Source organism: Salvia hispanica, chromosome 5 (assembly GCF_023119035.1).
Source record: "Salvia hispanica cultivar TCC Black 2014 chromosome 5, UniMelb_Shisp_WGS_1.0, whole genome shotgun sequence".
Classification (NCBI taxonomy): domain Eukaryota; kingdom Viridiplantae; phylum Streptophyta; class Magnoliopsida; order Lamiales; family Lamiaceae; genus Salvia; species Salvia hispanica.
This window is the reverse complement of record NC_062969.1, coordinates 20,738,044-20,760,769: the sequence shown is the minus strand read 5'-3', so window position 1 is coordinate 20,760,769 and position 22,726 is coordinate 20,738,044. Positions and strand designations below refer to the sequence as shown.

The 22,726-nt window shown below is 39.8% G+C and overlaps 2 protein-coding genes across 2 annotated transcripts; one reads left to right on the top strand and one right to left on the bottom strand.

Annotated features, from left to right (window-relative positions):
- The first annotated feature begins 3,309 nt into the window (after window positions 1-3,309).
- LOC125187911 (calmodulin) lies at window positions 3,310-4,797 on the top strand. Its single transcript, XM_048084570.1, has 2 exons — window positions 3,310-3,475; window positions 4,121-4,797. Exons 1-2 carry the CDS (start codon window positions 3,400-3,402, stop codon window positions 4,492-4,494), a joined length of 450 nt encoding a protein of 149 aa, XP_047940527.1. The 5' UTR covers window positions 3,310-3,399; the 3' UTR covers window positions 4,495-4,797.
- Window positions 4,798-18,145: 13,348 nt separating this feature from the next.
- On the bottom strand, window positions 18,146-22,159 carry LOC125189602. The gene is made up of 4 exons (XM_048086863.1): window positions 21,547-22,159; window positions 19,822-21,132; window positions 19,498-19,671; window positions 18,146-18,183 (listed from the first exon to the last, which is right to left on the bottom strand). Exons 1-4 carry the CDS (start codon window positions 22,157-22,159, stop codon window positions 18,146-18,148), a joined length of 2,136 nt encoding a protein of 711 aa, XP_047942820.1.
- Window positions 22,160-22,726: the final 567 nt, after the last annotated feature.

Sequence of the window (22,726 nt, the reverse complement as noted above, 5' to 3'; positions counted from 1 at the left end):
ACTCATAGCCCATTAGATTCTTGGGGCAAGTTGTCGATCAAAATAGGGGACAAAACATCACCAACTGGAAAAACAACATTGTCCCCCTTGTCCTTGCCTGAACTTTGTCACCCGCTATGCGTCGGGCTCCATCGTGGACACGACGTGAACCGGGACTTCCATGAGTCGGGGTCCGTCAGGGACAACGTGGGATATGAGGTGGTCTTTAAAGAATATGCGGGGCTTGAACCACGCTCAACGACCAACTCCAAAGAACAGCCCAAAGACCAATTGCCAAGATCCAAGTCCAAGTCACACGGTGTATGGTGCACGGGTGAGGGGTCACAGGTCACGGTGCACAAAGCATGGGACATGAGAAATGATTCACGGGTCGCGGCTCGCGTGCGGGCGGTGGCGGCGGTGCGCACGTGTGGGCTCTATCACCCGTCTTATTCCACAATATTTATTCGTACACGTAATAATTCATCTTACATGTAAAAATTACTACACAGCTCAAATGAACGGGAGCAAGGCGAGGGCAGAGCTTCGACGGGATGATTATGCAGAGAGGAAGAGAGCGTGTATGCAAGCAGGGGTTGCTGGAGTTAATAGATATAATGTCTGTCATCAAGGCCATTGACTGTAACCGCTGGGGTTACTAAACAGTTGCACTAGCCGTTGGGAGCTGAAGAGACACAATGCATCTGGACAACGCTACACGATGGGGTACATCGGGGACCTTTGTCACCCGCTATGCGCGGGGTCCATCGTGGATACGATGTGGACTAGGACCCCTATGAGTCGGGGACAACGTGGAATTTGAGGGTGGTCTAAAAAGAATATGCAGGGCTCGAACCACGCTTCATGACTAGCTCTAAAGAATAGCCCAAAGATCACCTAAAGATAAATTGTCAAGATCCAAAATCCAAGTCCAAGTTGCACAGGTCACGGTGTGCGGATTGCGGACGGTCAGCGACGGTGCGCGCGTGTGGACTTTATCACCCGTCTTATTCCACGATAATTATTACACGTAATAATTCGTCATATTAAATACCTCATCAAAGAGGTTTATCATCCCCGACATGGGATAATTAACATTTAGTTAATTAATCCCTTCATTTTTCGCATAACTCATTTCTAGCTTTATTGTGACCAATTTTAATATATAATATTTCTCACTCGCGTAGAATCGAATTTGAGAAACTAAATATAACGGTCATCTACTCAGAACGTTGATCGAGCATTTAATTTCAAAAAATTAGATGTCTTGTCACATTTATTATTAGTCAAAGTCTTTTGACCTAGACACAATTCCAACACCTCCATCCACTTTAAGTGGATCGTTTAGTTCCGATGATTTTGTGCTGTGTACATTAAGGTATGCTAACTTTTAATAGAGAAAAAAAGTTGAAACCGAGTTACAAAATCGAATATAGTAACGACTCCATCTTTTTTTTTGTGCGTTTGCCGAGTTGTCCAATCCGGCAAACGCACCAAAAAAAAAAAGAAATAAGAAAAAAAGAAGAAGAAGATGGAGTTGTCCAAACATACGGCTGCCCTCCCTATTCTAATTTCCTATTTTAAAGTAAATAAATAAGTATAGATATATTTTACCCCAGCAATGCGTAGACAAGATCATGCTTTTCCATTTCAATTTAAAGTCAACAGGAAGGTTCCGCGTAGGAACCGCGTACAACGCGTAAACGAATATGCTTTTACATTTCCAATCATAAAATAAGTAAATTATTCGATAAATCATAAACGTACATACCACTCCCATCACTATTCCAATTTCATGCTATTATTATTATTATTATTTAATGTTTATTACAATTGATAAAAATATATATTTTTAGTATTAAACATTGTCTTATAAATTTAAGATATAGGAACATTTATAAGTTTCCCTCAAAGTAAACCAACTACTAAATCAACTAATAGCTTGAATTCAATTTACTCATATAAACATAAGAGATAATCACTAAATTTTTAACCAACAGAGTATTATGTTAATACCAAGCTAAATAAAATCAAAATCTTATTTGATTTTATCATTTCATTAAAGTTGTTAGTAATAAAAATTGTTAAAACAAAACTATGTATTAAAACTGTAAGTTCCATAAGGTTTACACAATTTGTAAGGTAGACTATGACCACAATAAGAGATTGATGAGCTAAAGTGATGTTTAACAAGATTTGAATTGAGGAAATTTAATTAACCATCTCTAAAAATAACCCAGCTTCCTATATTATAGTAGTATTAAAGAATATTAATAGTGCGGAGCTGTAATGACCATGAGGTCACGGGTTCAAACCCCGCCACCTGCTAGAAGACTTCCGGCCTTAATCCACAAGCCTAGTAGAGCATGATTAGTCGGATTTGTTCGGTATACCTGTGGTTAAAAAAAAAGAATGTTAATATATGGTTGCTTCAGTTTACAACTTCTATCACTTATTGAACTAATACTACTATGGTTTATAATAATGGGTAAAAGGATACAAATGAGAAATGACAAATAGATGGAACTATAATACTTTACTAAATACTCCCCCCGTTCCAAAGAAGATGACCCATTTCTTGGGTGGCACGGGATTTTATGCAAATTTATTTTGTGTATTGAGATGAGAGAGTAAAAGTAAGAGAGATGGAATAAAGTAGAGATAAAGGTGTTTTCATTTTAAGTAATGTGTCTTCTTAGTTGGGACAAACTAAAAAGAAAAATGGGTCATCTTCAATGGGACGGAGAGAATATATATTGAACATTTCTACGTACCATTTTCATCCCAAAAAGTACTATTTATTGTAGAGTGATAAAGAAATTTAATTTTCATCCCAAAAAGTACTATTTATTGTAGAGTGATAAAGAAATTTAATTGGTAAGATATTTTTTTTTTCAATTAATAGATCCGAGACAAATGACTTTATTTGAATGAGAATTTTTTTTAAATGACATCATTTTTTTGAGGAATGCCTTAATTTAGTCAGACTAAGAATTTTCATGTGCAATAGTATTACACGGAAGCATGCGCGAATATTAATAGAAAAGCCTACGAAATTCAAGAAAGATAATGGGTTAATTTTTTCAAATCTCATCATGGTAATCGATCTAATATACTAAAAATTCGTAGAATGTAAAAAACAAAAATAGAGTGACTAAATATCTGAATTGGCCTTTGAAAGTGTAAAAATCGTATGACTACGATTTAATAACGAAATTACGTGATTATAAAAACGATTTTCTTTTGCTTTTGCCTTTTTATTAAAGATGCTAATTAAGCTGATTAGTAAATAAGGTTGTTTTGTTTTGCTACAAATAGGAGGCCATCTCGTTTGGCATTTCATTTCAAAACCCAAAAATCAAAACAAGGAAAAAGGAAAAGAAGAATCCTTCAAATTATTCAGCATTTACAGGCGGAGTAATGGCGGATCAGTTGACTGACGAACAGATCTCTGAGTTCAAGGAGGCCTTTAGCCTTTTCGACAAGGATGGCGATGGTTCGCAGCTTCTCTTATTCTCTCGCCCTATTTTTTTTGGATTTGATTTCATTTTTGTGTATTTCTGATTTGGTTGATCCGAACTGTGGCTTTTAATTAGCTTAAATTAATACGTCAAAATTGCGATTTAGAGCTTATGTAGGCATCGTATTAATGCATTTCGATGTTTCCATAGTTTGCTGTGGAGCCCTAGGAAAGTTGTTGTGTTGGGAAATGCAATGTTTATAATTTGAGAGTTCATCTTTCGTTGGCTCTTGCATCTTATCGTAGATTGTGAATTTGTAATTGAGCTTTACCATACTGTTCAACTTGGTCATGTTATTCGTTTAGATATTAGATCTACTTAGGATGTGCAAGATCTAAAATAGTAATCCCTCCGTTCCTGAATAGAGGCGCTCCTTTTCGGCACAAAGATTAAAAATAGTGTGATACGTGGATAGTGAATATACTAAGAGAGAATAAAGGAAGAAAAATGGTTACTTTTTGTCATAATAGAAATGACTCAATTATCACGGAACATACCAAAATAGAAAAATGACTCAATTAACATGGAATGGAGGTACTATCTGCTGACATATGCATTGCTGATTGTCGAATCAACTAATCTTTATGTAGAATCTGTATAACTTAGGATTTGCTCGACAGGTTGCATTACCACAAAGGAGCTTGGAACTGTAATGAGGTCCCTAGGTCAGAATCCCACTGAGGCTGAGCTCCAAGACATGATTAACGAGGTGGATGCTGATGGTAATGGAACCATTGACTTCCCCGAGTTCTTGAACCTGATGGCGAGGAAAATGAAGGACACTGACTCAGAGGAGGAGCTAAAAGAGGCATTCCGTGTGTTTGACAAGGATCAGAATGGCTTCATCTCTGCTGCTGAGCTGCGCCATGTGATGACAAACCTCGGGGAGAAGCTGACTGACGAGGAAGTTGATGAGATGATCAGGGAAGCTGATGTTGATGGCGATGGACAGATCAACTACGAAGAATTTGTCAAGGTGATGATGGCCAAATGATCAGCTAGTATGTCTCGGCAAGCTTCTATAGGTTGGAAAAAAAAAACAGAAAAGAATGCATGAAGTGTTGGCTTGGCTAGTCTGATGTTTTTCATATCTCCAATGAGTTTGAATTTGAGTTTGTCAAGCTAATGTTGTTGAACATTTTTCATGATCTGTTGTTGTCGTGACCATTCTTTGTGATATGTATGTATTTGTGACTCCTTATTTGCAACAATTCTGGTTTCCCTACTACCCCTGTAACTGTAAGCTCTTTTCCCATGATTGTCCAAACTTGAATTATATCAAATTTTTGAGGGATAATTCTCTGACTAGACCTTTGATATGTTATGTTTTTATTTGGAGAGTTATGCACAGGGCTTGAATTTGCTTGCAGAGAGCGATAAACGCTCAATTTGCAGGATTTGTTTAAGATACTGCAGAAAGTGACGCATTCTGCAAGCAAGAACTGTAAATATATGGATTGTGATTCTTTATCGGTGTGACCACATATGAATAATACAGAATGGATTCTTGGAATTAATAGTTCAGTTTTTTAGCCTTGGTTCTGTTGCATTGGCTGTACTATTAGCAATACATAGCCTTGCGAAGCATTGGGAAATTTTGTTTGTTATTTGTTGCTTTGGCTGTTTGACGAAGGGACCTCGTCCATGTAATCTGTTGATTAAGATTTGTAAAATTATATACTTGTATTTACAAAATATCGAAAATATGTATAAGCATGGAATTTTGTTATAAATTCCGAACCTTATGATGAATCTTCTGTTGGAATCTTATGTCCGGTCAAAAGACTTTGACCAAGAATGATTTCAACAAGACATTAATTTTGTAAAATTAAATGATTTAGCGTTGATTTACGTTCGGAGTAGATGATCGTGGTGTATTCATTTTCTCAAATCCGATTCCCGATGAGTGAGAAAATAATGGATTAAAGTTTGGTAAAATTGCGATGAGAGAAGCCATGAAATTAATTAACAGAGTTAATTATCCCACATTGAAAGTTACAACCTTATTAAACTACTACCTCCGTCCCTGAAAGTTTGACACAGTTTATCATTTCCGGTCCGTCCCTGAAAGTTTGACACACTTCACTTTTTACCATTTTTGGTAGTGAACCCCCATATTCCACTAACTCATTCATATTCACATTTTATTATAAAACTAATATTTTAAAAGTAGGACCCACATCCCACCAACTTTTTCAACTCACTTTCCATTACATTTCTTAAAATCCGTGTCGGGTCAAAGTGTGTCAATATTTGGGGACGGAGGTAGTAGTATTTAATAAGAAAAATGATTACATTACATGTAATAATTATAGTAGACTAAGATGGGTTATAGGACCTACACACGCGCCGCCGCCGCCCGTCGTTCCTCGAGCACGTGCCTGCGGTTGCTGCCATAAATAGGCTAGCCATTCCAACACCAATTCAAACACATTGTGCATTCATAAGCTCTCCTCTCTTTTGCATTGTTTTTCTGTCGAAGCTCTGCCCTCTCCTCCATCCAGTTTGCCGGAGTTCTGCTGATAGCGGTGTTGCGCCGTTTTATCTTTAGGGACAACACGCCAATCCGAGAGCACTAGCGGGGCATATCTTGTCTTGCGGAAATAGGCCTCCTCGACTCGGCTTATTTCCACTTTTATGGTAAACTGTTTCAATTTCTTTTTTGTAATTTCGTTTTAGTTTGTTCTTTTGTATTCCTTCTTTTGGGTTGTATTACGTCATGTTTATCTCTTGTAATTCAGAAACCAACATCTTCTTTACATAGACTTAGTAGATCAAGCTCAATTTGAAAAACCAACTCACTCCATGACATAATATACACGCTCTCTCTGCATCCTTCCTTGTTGAAGATCTGCATTTAGGCCATTTGCCTCATCCAGTTTGACGGAATTTGTTTGGTCAGCAATGTTCCTACAAATGAGATAAACTATTTCGTATCCAAGCCTTTTGGCCTAGCGGTAAAGGGGCAAGGATACAACGTCATATCCTAGAGGTCACGAGTTCGAACCCTGGAAGGCGCAACCTGGGATTAATTTCCCCTGTGGACCTAACAAGCTTATGGGCCTGTACCCAACTGGGGGGGGGCTAGTAGACTTGGAGGCATGGCAGTTTACGGGCCTGTACACATCGGGGGGAGGGGGGATGAAATTATTTAGTCTTTAGACACAACATGCCATATATCTGAGAGCACTATATCAGCGTATCTCGTCTTGCGAAAAGAAGATTCTATGACTTCGCTTTATATAATGGTTTTGAAGTTTCTGTTTCTATCAATTTATTTACAGTTCATTTGTACTCCTTTTTCTTCTATTTCATTTTGGATTGTATTACGTCCAAAAAATTATTTTTATACCAATATTAGTAACAAATGTTACATCATGATCGTTCTTTCTTTGGATGAAGGAACATTCACATTCGATGCTACACAAATTGTCGTATTTTTATGTCCAACGGTGATCATCTTCTTCTTCAAACCCTTCTCTTTTGGATTCATCTAACTGGGAGCTTATCGATTCTCGTGTCGACCTCCCATTCATCCTCGACTCCCTAATCCGTGGTCTCAAGTGTAACCTTTGTTGAGCCATGCGTGAGTGATTGTATAGATGATACTCCTTCCATCCACCATTTAAAGAACCATTTTGCCATTTTGGTTTGTCAACGATTTATGGAACCATTTACTTTATTACACTTTTAGTATGCAGACCCCACATCCCACTAACTTTTTACATTTACAATCCAATATAAAACTAATACTTTAAGTGGGTCCCACGTTCCACTCAATTTCTCCCTATATTTTTCTTCACAAAGTCAAACAATTTCTTAAAACTCGTGTCAAATCAAAATGAATCTTTAAATGGTGGATGGAGGGAGTATATAGCTATAATCAGCACACTGCAACAAAAACTTAGATAAAGAAATACACAATTTACTTTTTTGTAATTTGTTGAGTTATTCCTTACACTTTCTTCTCTAAGTTGTTGATCCAAGTATTTGTTGTTCACCAACAAAACTTAGATAAAGAACAATCGATATGAATGACACATTAAACGAATATCAAAGTTCGTTTGATAAGTGAATAGACTATTACACTTCGAACACTAGGAGAAACGTAATAAGGAAAACTACAAAAAGTAATTGCACAATCAAATTATAAAACACTCATGAATTTTTATACTTCCTTCGTCCTTGAGAAATATGAATATTTGGCTCAACATAGGTTTTAATGTATAGTTGGTAAAGTAAGAGAGAGAATGTTACGGGTCAACCCTTAGCAATGCTAAAGGACGTCGATCAGCAGCAGGGAGAAGAGATTGACGTTGATACAAACGTGCCGGAGGACCAGACGCCGGCAGAGCCACCGAGGCGCGAGAGGACTTCGCAGCGGCAGTCTAAGCGACCGTCGCGCTATGCAGATTTTGTGCCTCGTTAGCGAGGCAACTTTATTTCCTTGAGTCTTTTATTTTATTGTAATTGCTTTAATTATATTATTTGTAATTAATTATTCGTTGAGTGTGTTGGGGTTTGTATACTAAAAGATGCTTCGAGCGTACATGCCTTTGTACAGTCAGCTTGTGCATGTATACGAGAAACGCCACGTCCACTTGTTTACCTATTTATGAGAATAAATAATATAATATAATGGTTTATTATTGAAATATAATAAACAAGTCTAAGGCTTTTTACTAAGAAGGTCAAGTAGGAAAATTCGATAAATCTCCTCATGAGTTTTCCAGTAGGGGACTTGGCCAGATCTAGTAAGAAGAAAAACGTATTCACAACCTAGATAGGCTTTGGCTACCTATTGGTACGGTTGCGGTGTTTGTGATAATTCTCTCTTACCTAAGAAGAGATTAGTAACACCGGTGTGGTAAAGCACTGAAAGGATCTAATCCGAAATGTATTCTTTATTGCTATCTACTGAAAGAATATATTTCAGAAAGTTTAGTATTTTCTAGTCTACGATATTAATATCAATATTGTTTATTCATTCAAACGCCACTTTGACTTACCAATATGTGAGAGTTTGTACGTAACTCAAGTTCATGATATCTTGGGTGGTAGTAGTTGAATAACATGAAGGTATTGGAATATTATTTCATAGAATTCACGTGCCCAGTGTGGTATGATTAAATCCCTAAGGGGTGATCCCCAAGAGGTGTTTGAAAAAGGAATTTATTATTCAGAAAACTGCGCAGTTGGAATTTATTCCACGAATAATAAATAAAGATTCAAACTAGAAAAACTCTTTGGAGAATTAATTTAATTCTAGTCACATAGCAGACAAAAGAATTAAATTGACGGATCAAGATAATCTTAAACGCGGGAAATATTATAAAATAAAATGGACCCAAGTTATTTGTAATTTGGTGATTAAAGTGGGAGTGCAATATTATTCTTTAGTGGAACAAAATAATATTCCATTGATAATATATTAAATCATGGGTCATTTGATTTAATTAGTTAATTATCTAATGGGTGAGCCCAACACTTAAGTCATTCCATGGATCCCCTTACTAGCCCAATAAGGTCCACTATAAATAATGAATGAAATGGAAACCCCAACACACAATCCAAGACAACACAAAACCCTAACCCTAGGAGGCAAATCGGCGCCTCCTCTTCTCTCTCACTTGGTCTCAATTTTCGTGCCTAGCACGTGGGAGAATTAGGGTTTTGATTATTGTTCTTGATCTATCCTAATTCATAGGATTAGATCTAGACAATTTGGTGTTTGTATTGGGTTTCCCTAGATCCATTCAAAGTTATTTAATTGATTATCTAAGATCCGCCCACACGGATGGAGAATCAAGGACAAGGGAATAGTACGGAAGATTCGTGGTCGATAAACCAGGGATCTCCGGGTGGTGCAGCTAGCAACGTCAATCCTATAATGGATCAAGATGAGGTAACAATCGTATCTACATCGAATATGCAAGATTATGTGTTTATTTGATGTTATATCTATAGATCTATGTTTATTGTATTAAATTGGAGTCGAATGCATAATCACCTAAATAGATCCGTCTAGGACCTGTTTGGTTTCCGTGTCTTCCGCTGCGGTAGTCCCAACAGAGTGAACATTAAGCTCCTTTCCGGGTTTTCTTAGTTGATTCTTTCCCGGATCGTAGGTCGAATCAACCCTAGGCTCCTTAGATATAAATACGTGTGTATTTTATTTCCTCACTCTCAAGAAATAAAATATTTTACACGCAGCTTTTCTTTCTCTTGTGCACAACGGACAAAACCCTAGATTTCAACGTCGGAGTGATTGACGGGCAAACCTCCCGCGACGTTCGATGCGAATTCGTTTGTTGGGGAACTTTATCCTTAACAAGTGGTGCTTTCACTCTTGAACTCACTTACCATGACGCAGTCGGGATCACGACATTCTGAACCGCCAACAATTCGCGGTCTAGAGCCACTACCGACGGTCACCAAACCCTTGGACGCCGGAGCGTTGGCGATAGAGCATGTGTTGGCGTCGCTAGCACGTATGGAAGCACGTCTGGACGCGACCGATCGTGGCATGCCAAAAATGGTACCACCCCTATTACCTAATCCGGATCCGCCGTCGGGTGTACTGCAGCAGTTACCGGTCTACACTCAGGCTACCGGTCCTTCTTGACCTATAATGGAAGAATCGTGGGCCGGAGGGAGTAGGGTTCTTTGCAGCAACCCTTGTAGACATGGGGCAACACGTACTCGGACCCTTATCGGGCCACGCAACCAAACCCTAACCCTAATTTGGGTAGGGCAACTTGGATGGGCAACAGACGGGGTGGGCGTCGACGTGGGACCCCTCGGAACCGAGGTTTGATGGTCCGATCGCTCGCCAGCCGACCAGTTGGGATAATCTGGCTACACGACAATATTATGGGCAACAATTTGAACATTCGTGACAGTTTAAAATGCAGCAACCGCGGTTTGACGGGTCGGAGGTGCCCAATTGGATTTCGAAGGTCCAATATTACTTCAAGCACCTGTTGATGCCGGAAGAGCACATGCTTCACTATGTGGTAATGCTGTTTGACCCCCCGGCGTAGGAATGGGTATTCAATTACCGCGCGTTGGTCGGATTTCATTGAGGATGTGCGTCGGCGTTTTGACCCACAGTATTTTCAGAAATTCATTGGGTTGATTGCAAAACTTTTTCAGACTGGTGCCCTTGCAGAATATCATACGAGTTTTGAGACAATGCTCAACCGGGTTCGTGGCGTGCCGGAATACATACTGCTGCCCATTTACGTGGAGGGCCTACAACAGCCTGTTAAAAATCAGGTTAAGCATCAGAATCCGCGCTCTGTTGCAGCGGCTATGGCGTTGGCAATCGAGTACGATAGCTGTGTGGAAAGACCCGCCGCAGCATCTGGTTTTCAGCGCAAACACTGGCAGAACCGTGAGCAGCGGCAATCTGGAAGTCCTGACTATCTTGAAGACCCACAGTTTTTATGTTAAGCTGTCAAAATGCACGTTCCCTTGTACTACGTGGAGTACCTGGGCCACTTGATATCGGCCGACAACTTGAAGGCCGACTCGGCCAAGATTGAGGCAATGTTGGCATGGCCAGTGCCGAAGACGGTTAAGCAATTACGGAGTTTTTTTGGGTTGACGGGATACTACCCTCGGTTTGTCAAGCATTACGCTTCCATCTCAGGGCCGCTAACAGAGTTGTTAAAGAAGGACATCTTCGTTTGGTCTCCTGCAGCAGCCGAGAGCTTCGAATCTCTAAAGCAGGAAATGTCATCGCCTCCTGCCCTTCGCCTCCCGAACTTCGAACGCCCATTTTACCTAGAGACGGATGCATCGGATTTTGGGATTGGCGCGGTGTTGTTGCAGGATGGGCACCTTTTGGCGTTCTTTAGCAAGAAGCTGGGTCCTCGACACAGGGTGGCGTCAACTTACCATAAGGAGTTGTACGCCATCATGGAGGCGGTACAAAAATGGCGGAGGTATTTGTTGGGGCGGGAATTTGTTATTCGCAGCGACCAAAAGAGTCTGAAGGAGTTGCTGCAGCAGATTATTCAAACGCCGGACCAACAGTTTTATGCTCGGAAGTTAAGGGGCTATAAGTTTTGCATTGAGTACAAAATCGGGGCCTCTAATAAGGTTGCGGATGCGCTGTCCCGACGTGATGCTGAGGTGGAAGACGGGGACAAGGATTTGAACCTTGCGGTGGCGGATGGCTCGGAGGCTCCGGCTGAGGAGTTGTAAATGGCTATCAGCCACCCGATTGCCGACATTTGGGATATTTTGAGGCGCGAGACGCAGACCACGCCGGATTTACTGGAGTTGCAGACGTCGCTGCAGCACGACACGGCTGATCCGGCGGTGTCCCTGGTGGATGGGTTGATTTATTTCAATCGCAGTGTCTATGTGAGTCGAGGTTTGGAGGCTAAGGCAGCGCTATTACCTGGACATCACGCAGCACCGGCAGCGGGTCATCCGGGTGTGGATAGAACATTCAAGAGGTTGGCATCATCTTTTTATTGGAAGGGTATGAGAAAGGATGTAAAGAAATTCATCGAAGCGTGCTTTGAGTGTCAGACGACCAAATACTCAGCTCAAAGACCGGCGGGTTTGCTACAGTCGTTACCTATTCCGTCGCAGGTATGAGAAGACGTTTCGATGGACTTCTTTATTGGACTTCCAGTCTCCCGGGGTCATATTGGCATCATGGTGGTGGTTGACCGCCTTTCGAAGTATGCTCACTTCTCCTTATTACTGGTTCGCTACAATGCTTTGAAGATCGCGAACCTGTTCATCGATACGGTGGTGAAGCATCATGGATTTCCCAAGACGTTGGTCTCGGATAGGAACCCGGTTTTCTTGAATGATGTATGGGAGGAGATGTTACGTTTGAGTGGAACCAAGCTCCACTTCTCAACTGCTTATCACCCTCAATCAGACGGGCAGACAGAGGTTCGAAACAGGGCGCTCGAACAATATTTGCGTGCCTTTACAGCAGAATGACCGACGAAATGGGTAAACTTTTTGCCATGGGCGGAGCTCGCCCTGGACTATTTTCATCATGAAGGGCTCGGGACGTCGCCGTTTGAGGCTCTGTATGGCCGCCATCCACCCCCCTATTGCTGCTCCGCCATCGGCGTCGACTCCTCCGAATGTCGCGTCACTGATTCGCCAGAGGGGTGACACCATTGTGTGGTTGCGCAGGAATTTGAGAAAGCGCAGCAGCGTATGCAGAAATTGGCGAACAAACACCGCCGGGATTTGGAGTTCAAAGTGGGGGACCGGGTTCTCCTTAAGTTGAAGCAGTATAGACAATATTCGGTGGCAAAACCTCTATCGTCAAAGCTGTTGCGGCGTTTCTATGGGCCATTTGAGGTGTTGGAAAGGATTGGGCAGCTAGCCTATCGTTTGATGTTGCCGGAGGGGAGTAGAGTTCACAATGTGTTCCATGTGTGTCTTTTAAAACCGTTTGTGGAGAACACGGCCTGGGAAACTTTCCCAGAGCTTTCGAATTTTGGACCGCCGCATGGTGTGGCAGAATGGGTCTGCGGTGGAGGAGATGCAGTTGGAGTGGTCTGGCGATTCGGGGGAGTCTCCGACATGGGAGCCAGCTGAGTTGGTGAAGATGCGTTTTCCATTCCTCCTTGAGGACAAGGAGAATTCTAAGGGGGAAGGGGGGAAGTTGTTACGGGTCAACCCTCAGCAAGGCTAAAGGAGACGGATCAGCAGCAGGGAGAAGATATTGACGTGGATACAAACGTACCGGAGGACCAGACGCCGGCAGAGCCACCGAGGCGCGAGAGGACTTCGCAGCGGCAGTCTAAGCGGCCGTGTCGCTATGCAGATTTTGTGCCTCATTAGCGAGGCAACTTTATTTCATTGAGTCTTTTATTTTATTGTAATTTCTTTAATTATAGTATTTTTAATTAATTATTCGTTGAGTGAACGTTAAGCTCTTTTCCGGGTTTTCTTAGTTGATTCTTTTCCGGATCGTAGGTCGAATCAACCCTAGGATCCTTAGATATAAATACGTGTGTATTTTATTTCCTCACTCTCAAGAAATAAAATATTTTACGCGCAGCTTTTCTTTCTCTTGTGCACAACGCACAAAACCCTAGATTTCGACGCCGGAGTGATCAACGGGCAAAGCTCCCGCGACCTTCGACGCGAATTCGTTTGTTGGGGAACTTTATCTTTAACAGAGAGATATAAATGATAAAAGTTGAGATAGTATTATTTACTTTGTTTAGATGCAAAGCACGACTCAAAATAAAATTTTACGAAAGAAATCATAACAAATTAAAGACCTAACTTGGACGATAAACAAATCGAAGCCGCTAATGAACAAAAATTACTACACAGTTTTCTCGGCCATCTATGAATCTGACATACTTTTTGACAGTGTGTATATGTCGGTCTCACTATTCTTTGTTATTGTTATTTCCTTCTTCCTTTGTTTTTAATCATCCGCTATTGATATTCCTTGGCCCAATTGAGGATGTATAATGTATGGACTCCGTCTATTTCATAAAAATAGACTAATTTTTCTATTTTGATCCATTCTACAAAAATAAAAATATTTATTTTATAATTGTTTTTACTTACAAACTCCAATCTCTTTTTCTTTCTATTTCATTCTTATTTTACTAACTGCCATTTAAAAGTCATAACATTTCAAAAATAATCTATATATGTACGGAAAGGAGAAAATATCTTTTTGGTGGTTGCCGAATTCGACCTTGTGTTTCCAAACTTGTTTGCGCTCTTGCTATGTTACAAAATGATTTTCGCATCTTTAGACTTTAGAGATGGAGTTACATTGATGCGTCATTTTCAAGTGTTTTTTTTAATTTTATTTTAGATAATGGGAATGAAGAGAGGATCACGGTTGGGACTTAGCAATCCCACTACTAGTATCATGCTTAAAGAGTTAAAGTAATCTTCTAATAATACTTACTAATGTAATACTTATCCATTTCTGAAAAATACGAACTATCTTCTCATTTATCTATTTTAAAAAGTATGAACTTTCTGATTTTGGAATAGTTAAACAATACATTACAGTTACACATAATTTTATTTACAACGTATACCATTACTACAATACTAATGATGTGGAGTCCAGTCTCCACTAAACTACCATTTATCTATCTCTATTTCTTTTCCAATTATATATTAGACCCCGTGTCCAACCAAATGATAAAGGATCTTTTCAAGGATGGAGGGAATATAAAATTTTTATACTACATTCGTCCTATAAAAATAAAGACTTTGAGTACGATACGAGTTTTATTGCCAAATTGATAAAGAAAGAGATAGAAATAAAAAGTGGTTGAAGTGTTATTACTGGAGAATGAGACTCACCTCATAAAAGAAAAAAAACTTACTAAAAATGGAGGACTATTTTGTGGGACATACCAAAATAGAAAAACAAGACTATTTTTGTTACGCCCGCCATTTCTAGGGATATAAAGAGCGGTTTATCCCGACTAGTGGGGGATTAACGAAGCGAGGAAGGAGGAAAACAAAGGAATAATTGGACTTGGCTTGAAATCACATACATAACTTGAATAAAATCAGAGTATCATCTCAACAAGTACATAAACTCGGTCAATAATATGTGATCTCAATAGAAAAAACTATTTTAGTAGAGCATTCAAAAGCGAATGCCATCATGTATGGACACATGATGCATCCAAATACTATCAAAGGAAATTCGCCATCTCTGCTCGACACCCCCATCGTCATCACTGTTCAACATGCATATTTTTAAAACATATACAGCGCGGTGGTTTCATAAAAAAATATCATGTCAAGCTCTCATTGAGTGACATCAGGATTTTAACTTTGAAAGAGCCCGAGTACACTAAAACATTTAATCGTAAAAGGCAACTGGCCAGTCAATCCTCAACATCAATATCATTCCATATCTGAACTATACATGACAGAGAATGTGGTCACATTTAAAGTCACTAGACCGGCCAACTCGAAAGATGTCACCCGATCTACATGTTGTGTACACTGGTCCGAGTAGAGTCGCGAGTTTGCGACTCTTCTTGGACCCAAATTCAATTGAAAAATCCACTTGAGATAGGCATTCTATAAAATAAAACATGGCCAAACATAATATATATTTTCTCGTGAAACATGCTTGTAACATAAACCATATTTAAATCTAAGACTCCACGTCTATTTCCTATAATCAATTTAGATATCCCTCCACCGCGCAACTCCCTTCTCTCTTCTCAACTTTTCTTGTTTTTCCTATCATTCTCCTATATTATTCCCAATTTCAGAGAAATCAACACGAGTAATTACCATGACCTTCGTTTTCCTCTACTACCTCACGCCCTCCGCCTCGTCGCTGCTCATCTTGAGCCAGCGACTCCAGCCCGTCAGCGCCTTCGTCGTCACCTGCTCAAAATCTGGATGCTGTTCGGTGCCCCACCATTCGCTCCTGTTACTGCATCGAGACCAGTCCCTCACCGCTCCAGGCTGCTGCTCGCCCTCGGTCAGAATGCAGCACCGCTGTTGTCACGGTGCAGTTGGCGTCATCTCCGTCAGCCGCTCACCCTCGGAGGGTGGAGGTTGCGATGCGGCTGCTGTCTGCACGTCCAACTCGCTGCCACTGAAACCCACCGCTGCTGCTGGGCACCGAGCAGTTCGCGCTGCTGCCTCTCGGTCGATCACAGCGTGGCCGTCGTTGGTGTACAGAAGACGCGCCTCTTCGAGCCTACGCAGCGCCGCTACTGTCACAGGTCGTCTCCAGCAGCCCCGTCCTCCGCTCCTGCTGCCCAGTAATCCGCAGTTGTGTCGAGGTCGGCCAGCGGAGATAAATCCACTCCTTCCTTATCGATTTCAGAATGATTAGTCTCTCGTTGGATTGAAGCTTCTAACTCCTTGGTGTAGTTTAGCTCCTCACACCAACTCTTTGTTCTCTCGTTTCTGATTTTTTTTTCCCTCAAAAGTTGGGGTGAAAATGAGTGTATATACCGTTGGCAAACGTTGGCAAAAGTTGGAAGTTTAGTGTGGGATTAATTGTGAAGGTAATGAGGAATTATTGTGTAATTAAATGATGTTAATTTCAATTGAATTGGATTAATTCTAATTGAATGGGATTGAACTGTCACAATTACAGTTAGAGGAATGAGTGCTGAAACAGATTTGGAGAATGAATCTATTTGTAATTTTGTATGAACCGTGTATAATCACTAGAGAAAATGTGCAATTTATTTCTAGAATAAATTGCATGTAGTGGGGATTAAATGAAATTCATGGTGATAAATGATAATTAATTGGATAATTAAACTTAGGATAAATGGCAATAATTCACCATAAATCGGATTTAATAACGAAATTAATTGTGGAACCCTTGGTTTTAATGGTGCAGATTCATGAAAGGTAAAGGCTGGATATTAAGCCGAAGAAATATTGGGCTCAAGAAGGAAATTTATGATTCGGGCTCACAATAAAAACGACTGGCCAAAATAAAAACTAAAGAAATTCTTCGTTGTTATTCTGTGTAGAATGCGAAATTTGAACTCCTCTTGATTGACAGTACCTTCCAATACTCCTTAAATCAAGAGTAGTAACTAAAGAAAAAAAATTCAGCTCAAACTCACCTCCTTTCAAAAATGACTAAAAGAGATAGAAAAAGTCGGGATGTTACAATTTTTCTCTAGCCTCAATTAATTTTGTGATTTTCATCTAATCTCTATTAGTTGTCTTATTTTACCTTTCTTATTTTTGGTAAGTGAACTCCATAAGAAAAAAAATCATTTCACTCATAATTAGTACTCCCTCCGTTTTCTAAAAATAGAAATTCTTTCCTTTAGTCCGCACCTAAAAAAGACACTCTCCATTTTAGGATATGAACCTCACAATCCATTAACACTAATTTCAGTACTTTCTTTCTCTCTCTCTTACTTTACATATTTTTTATCCTCTTTTCTTACTTTACTAATTTGCATTAAAAACCCGTGTCATTTTCAAAGTTTCTATTTTTATGAAACGAATGAAGTAATATAATACTAATATACAAAAGTAGGACCACATTCCATTAACTCTCTCTCACTTTTCTTAACAAAGTCAAACAACTTTACAAAACTAGCACGAGTCAACTATAATTAATTGGGACCCGATGGAATAAATCATGATTAATATACAAAGGATTTGGCTCAATGTCAATAAGGAAATAACAAAAAAAAAAAAAAAATCCCAAATAATTAAAAAATTAATAAAAGAACACTAAACTGAAATAAAATCATATACTCTCTGACCTAACCACCGAAGATATTAGAATTGGACTCTCTCAGAATTGATGAAGATAGGAATTGATTGTAGAACCACTTCACCTGTCTTGCAAAAAAGATGGACAATTCATTATGTACTAAAGTATTTCGCTGCTTCATAAGAGTAAGCATCAAATTAATCAAAAATATCAAGACCAAAGATATGTTTTTAAGAAAAATTAGGATGAAACTATTTTACCACATCAAAGAATAACCGAAAATAAAGACAAAAAGCATTTTAATTTACTTGTTTCGAAAAATGTTTTATCATTTAAATGTTGTAGAAAGTGGAATTCTAATTTGTTTCAATTCAAAGAATATAAATTATATAGATAGTAATATCTTGGATGTAACGTACGTATCAGAATAACAAATTGTAATGAAGATTCATTGTGAAAGGTTCTGCAACTTTGCAACAATACCAACTAACAAAGTAAAAACTTAAGTAGAAAAAAAAGAGCAATATTAAATAAATGAACAAGCATGTAACCTCCATAACAAATCTTCCCCATAATATATAAATACGTGTACAAATTAAAACAAGCTCGATCAAATTTAACAATATATATTACTCATTTAGGCATTCATAATGAATGCTTGCTTCTGATACATATTACTAGCTCATCCAACACACACATACATACAACAACATATAGCTGCATACTTGGTGCTTATTCAAATTGATTACTACAATTAGAAGAGTATATCACCGATGAGAACTCATCAAATATTAATCCTGATGAATAACGTCACCGCTGTATTCAGAATGAATCCAAGCACCGGCGAAAGCATGGAGCCAACAATAACCGGAATGGCGGTTAAGACACCGGTGGCGGTGTTAAGGACTGGGGGATCCATGTATTTTGTGATCCATTTCCCAAGGATTTACCCAATTTGTAGGTGATTGATCTAATATTTTTGTGAAGTAGATTTTCTATTGTATCAATAATGGCAACCCAACAAGAAATAAGGAAACTAAGATGAACAAAGAAGGAAATAACATTGGATAGGGTGGAAATTGGGATACATAGTCATTGATGAAGCAAGCTAAGACACTTACAACATAACTAACATGCATCCATGGCTAGATCTTCAAGGGAACCACAAACCTCAAAGCATACCTCTACTTGATCCATGCTTGAACTAGCAATTGATGGAAATCCCATGCTTGAACTAGCAATTGATGGATTCAAGCAACCTAAATCTAGGAATTGGATAGAAACCCTCTCCAAGAGGAAACAAAGCTCTCAAGCATCTAATTTCATCAAAATCTAAGGAAAAGAAATGACATCAAGAGGTATTTATACTATGGGTCCAAAAATAGAAAGTTGGCCCACAAAATCTAAAAATCGGCATAATCGCCCGGTCGGGCGTTTTTCACATGCCAAAATGCCCGGCCCGGGCGTTTTCCCTGTCCCCGGGCGTTTTGCACAGTAAAAAACGCCCGGCCGGGCGTTTTTCCCGAAGCTCCCGGCCTTCTCTGCGCGACTTCCGTAAAACCGCCATAACTCCCTCATTCGGACTCCGATTGGGATGTGCAAGATACCCACGCGAAGCCGTTTCCAAGACGAAGACAATGGTGGCAGTTTCATAGCTTTCGGATATCATCTATATAGGACGGTTTTCGGTTGAATCCAGCTGTAGCTGAAATCCTTGACGCACGGCCTCCATGATCGTATCATCCTCCCCTTCTTGGAAAGGATTTGTCCTCAAATCCGAGCCTTCTCTATTCCTTGCACCCTCGGGAGGCCCTCTAGCTTTATTGGATCCTTGGCATGTCTTCTCTTTCATCCTTGGGCCCCAATCAACCCATGGTTCACGCCGAAGGGAGGACCCTTGACGTCGAGCACCCGTGGTCATATCATTCTCCCCTTCTTGGAAAGGATTTGCCCTCAAATCCGGATTCCGTACACCTATAAAATAGCACGAGATCAAATCAAATATCCATGTAGGATGATTGAGATTAAGACCACTAACTACTCTAATAGAAGTCACCATACCACGACGGTGGACACACTCTAACAAGCTCAAAACTAATACATAAGCTATGTTGAAACAAATACCCAGGCAATCTTTTACATTGAAGTCCCAAACAAAACCATGTGATGCATAGTCTTTGACAAAATGACAATAAAAGATACCAACCCCACTAAACGGCTTGATTGTCATGCAATGAAAACAAGTATTATGCCAGACACAAGCTTCACACAATTTGACTCTTTTTGCCTCAAACATTTCCACATTATCTATACCCATGTCCTTCAACATCTTCACAAAAGATTTGGCATTCTCATCAAGACAAGGCATATACAAGAAAGGGTCCTCATATGGTGCAAAATGGAAAGTTATCAAGAGAGGCCTAAGCACAAAAATCTTATTCTCACGCTCATGCAACGAACAATCATTTTCAATCATTAACACACCATTCTTGCTCAAATAAGAAGTTCTCTTCCATAAATTGACAAACTCTAGGTCAGGATATAGAGGAGGTTTATGATAATTCACATTAAGTTTGCAAGAAAGTGTCTCAACCAACAAACCAAGTTTATTACAAGGGATCTCACTCAATTGTCCCAACAATTTCAAGAAATGATCAAAAATATATGAGCAATGCATCCATATACCTTCATGCACAACATGTAGAGTAAGAACAACATCATGCATGGGGAACTTATGAGAAGCAACATCAAGTATCAAGAGAAATGTTTCCAAATTACCCCCACACAAATGCTCCAACAATTTTAAAATAATATCACAAACATGAGAACGATGCAATTTTATGTCATTAATCACAACACCATCCACAAGAGACATATGAGTGGAAAAATCCTTCACAAAACGGCCATAGAACACTCCAATCCCATTGAAGGGTTTAACCACTTTGCAATGAAGACATAGCAAACACCAAGTTCTAAAGTCATTATCCACGTTACTCTTCTTGGTCTTACTATCCTCACCCACATACACATGAAGCTCAAAATTACCAACAAATGAAAGCTTAGGCATCTTAGCATACAAGGAAGTCACTCCAACATTCAAGGTAGAAGCCACAAGAGAAATGTCATGTCTCTCAATGCTTGATTTTACCAAGAAAGGATCAATATATGGTGCAAAGGTAGATTTAGCATTCAAAGTTTCAAGCTCATGAGACCACTTTTTACACAAGACATCAATAACAAATTTATCAACACAAAGGGGTTTCTCTAATATAATCTCATTCAATGAAACATCACAAGGAGATAAGGATAGTGCACTTGAACCTTGGGCAAGGAGTTCATCCACTTGCCCTCGTTCCTCTTGTTCCTTCTCCGGGTGAGTAGTTTCCAAGCCATGTACAACATGATGCCTCACTTCCATGCCTTCAATTAAATTTCCTACAAATTCATGAACACAAAAAGACATAGAAGAAGTGTTAGTGGGTAAGGGTTTAGTTTCCTCACCAAGGGCAAGAGGCAAAGGATCATTTGGTGCCCACCCAAGGTTGACCTTAGAATCTAACAAGCACCCTTTACTCACTTGTGCTTGTGGTTTTTCTCTCATTTGATATTTTTCTTTTCTCTCACCCCCACCACTCTCTCTTGACTTTTGCACCTCACACTCTTGTCTTTTATCACGCTCTCTTGGCTTTTTAGACTCACATTCACTCTCAAGCCTTTTCTCTCTCTCTCGTTCTTTTTTTCTACTAATTTGGATTAAGCTCTTCGAAGAGGAGACATTTCCATATACATCAAGAGACTTATGTGATAAATGGAAAGAAGAGGGTGTAGCCAAATTACTTGATGAGTTACCTCTTTGGTTTGTGTCAACACCACCATGTGGGTAGGTAGGCCTCAATCGAGCTCTATATGAGACTTCTTCTTCAATTGGCCTCTCAAACCCCTTATGGCTAACTTGATCTCTCACCCTCCTAGAATACCACTCTCCATGAGACTTGGGAGCTCTTTTCCCACTATATCCTCTATCAAGCCCATCTCCATGGTACCTTGATTCATAGTCACCTTTAAAACGGCCACGGGCACCATTTCTTCCCCCAAACCGATCATTCTCCATGTGATTGACTCTATTTCTATCATTCCCCCTTTGCCATCCCTCATACACCACTTCTTCCATCATCTCCTCCGGGGCAACATTAGGTAGATTGTTACCCCTAGAAGTAGGAGTCCTAGATGTGCGGCCTCCCTTCAAGGTGTTGAACTCCTCAAATAAAGTGTTTTGGGCGGCAAGCATGCGGGCTTCGGATTCTTTTGATTGAGCAATGGATTCTTTTGCTCGCACATCCATTTGGATCATCATCTCTTGTTTGAATTCCTTCATCATGCGGGCCATCATGCTCACAAGGTCCCCATCGGGTATAGGGTGAGTCATGCTTGTTTCCTCCCCTTCCGCACTTGTCCCCGCCATTTTGTTGGACCGGGTGCGAGGAGGCATAGAGTAAGTACCTACAAATCAAACAAACACTAGGAACTAGTCCTAGAGGTTAGTAATAAAAGAAAGTAGAATTTAAGAAGATGAACTCAACCTTGATGTCCCAAACCCCCCTCAAATCACTCCCCAATAACTCTCGACAAAGGCTTAGAATATTGTGAGAAAGGTGGATTCACTCACACTCACAAATCCAATTCCAAGATTTAAGTGCTTGAGGTGGATCAATCAAGGTATACTCCTTGGTCAACAAAATCAAGAAGACAAAGCCATAAACACATATTAGCAAGATGCAAGTCAAAGAAAAACAAACAAGGGGTGACACTTTTGCTGAAATTTGGCTGATCTTTATGATTTTTTTTGGTATTGATTCCCGCGCCCAATTTGGATGAATTTTGGTGGATAGATTCCCAAACAAGTCTAGATCAAGGGAAAAATGGCCATATATAGTCAGATTTGATGATTGGATATGTTTTGTATGGTTTTCCCCAACTATGCCAAAACAGGGCAATGATGTTAATCTCCACGGTTAACTAGGCAAACGAA

Excerpts from the sequence above, each read along its gene's own strand:
- LOC125187911 (XM_048084570.1), top strand. The coding sequence starts at position 3,400 with ATGGCGGATCAGTTGACTGACGAACAGATCTCTGAGTTCAAGGAGGCC. Across the intron at positions 3,476-4,120 it reads TTTCGACAAGGATGGCGATG|GTTGCATTACCACAAAGGAG; the intron begins GTTCGCAGCTTC and ends TTTGCTCGACAG.
- LOC125189602 (XM_048086863.1), bottom strand. The coding sequence starts at position 22,159 with ATGGCGGGGACAAGTGCGGAAGGGGAGGAAACAAGCATGACTCACCCT. Across the intron at positions 19,672-19,821 it reads CAATGTAAAAGATTGCCTGG|GTGTACGGAATCCGGATTTG; the intron begins GTATTTGTTTCA and ends GCTATTTTATAG. Across the intron at positions 18,184-19,497 it reads AGCTAGAGGGCCTCCCGAGG|TTGGTATTGTTGCAAAGTTG; the intron begins GTGCAAGGAATA and ends TTACTTTGTTAG.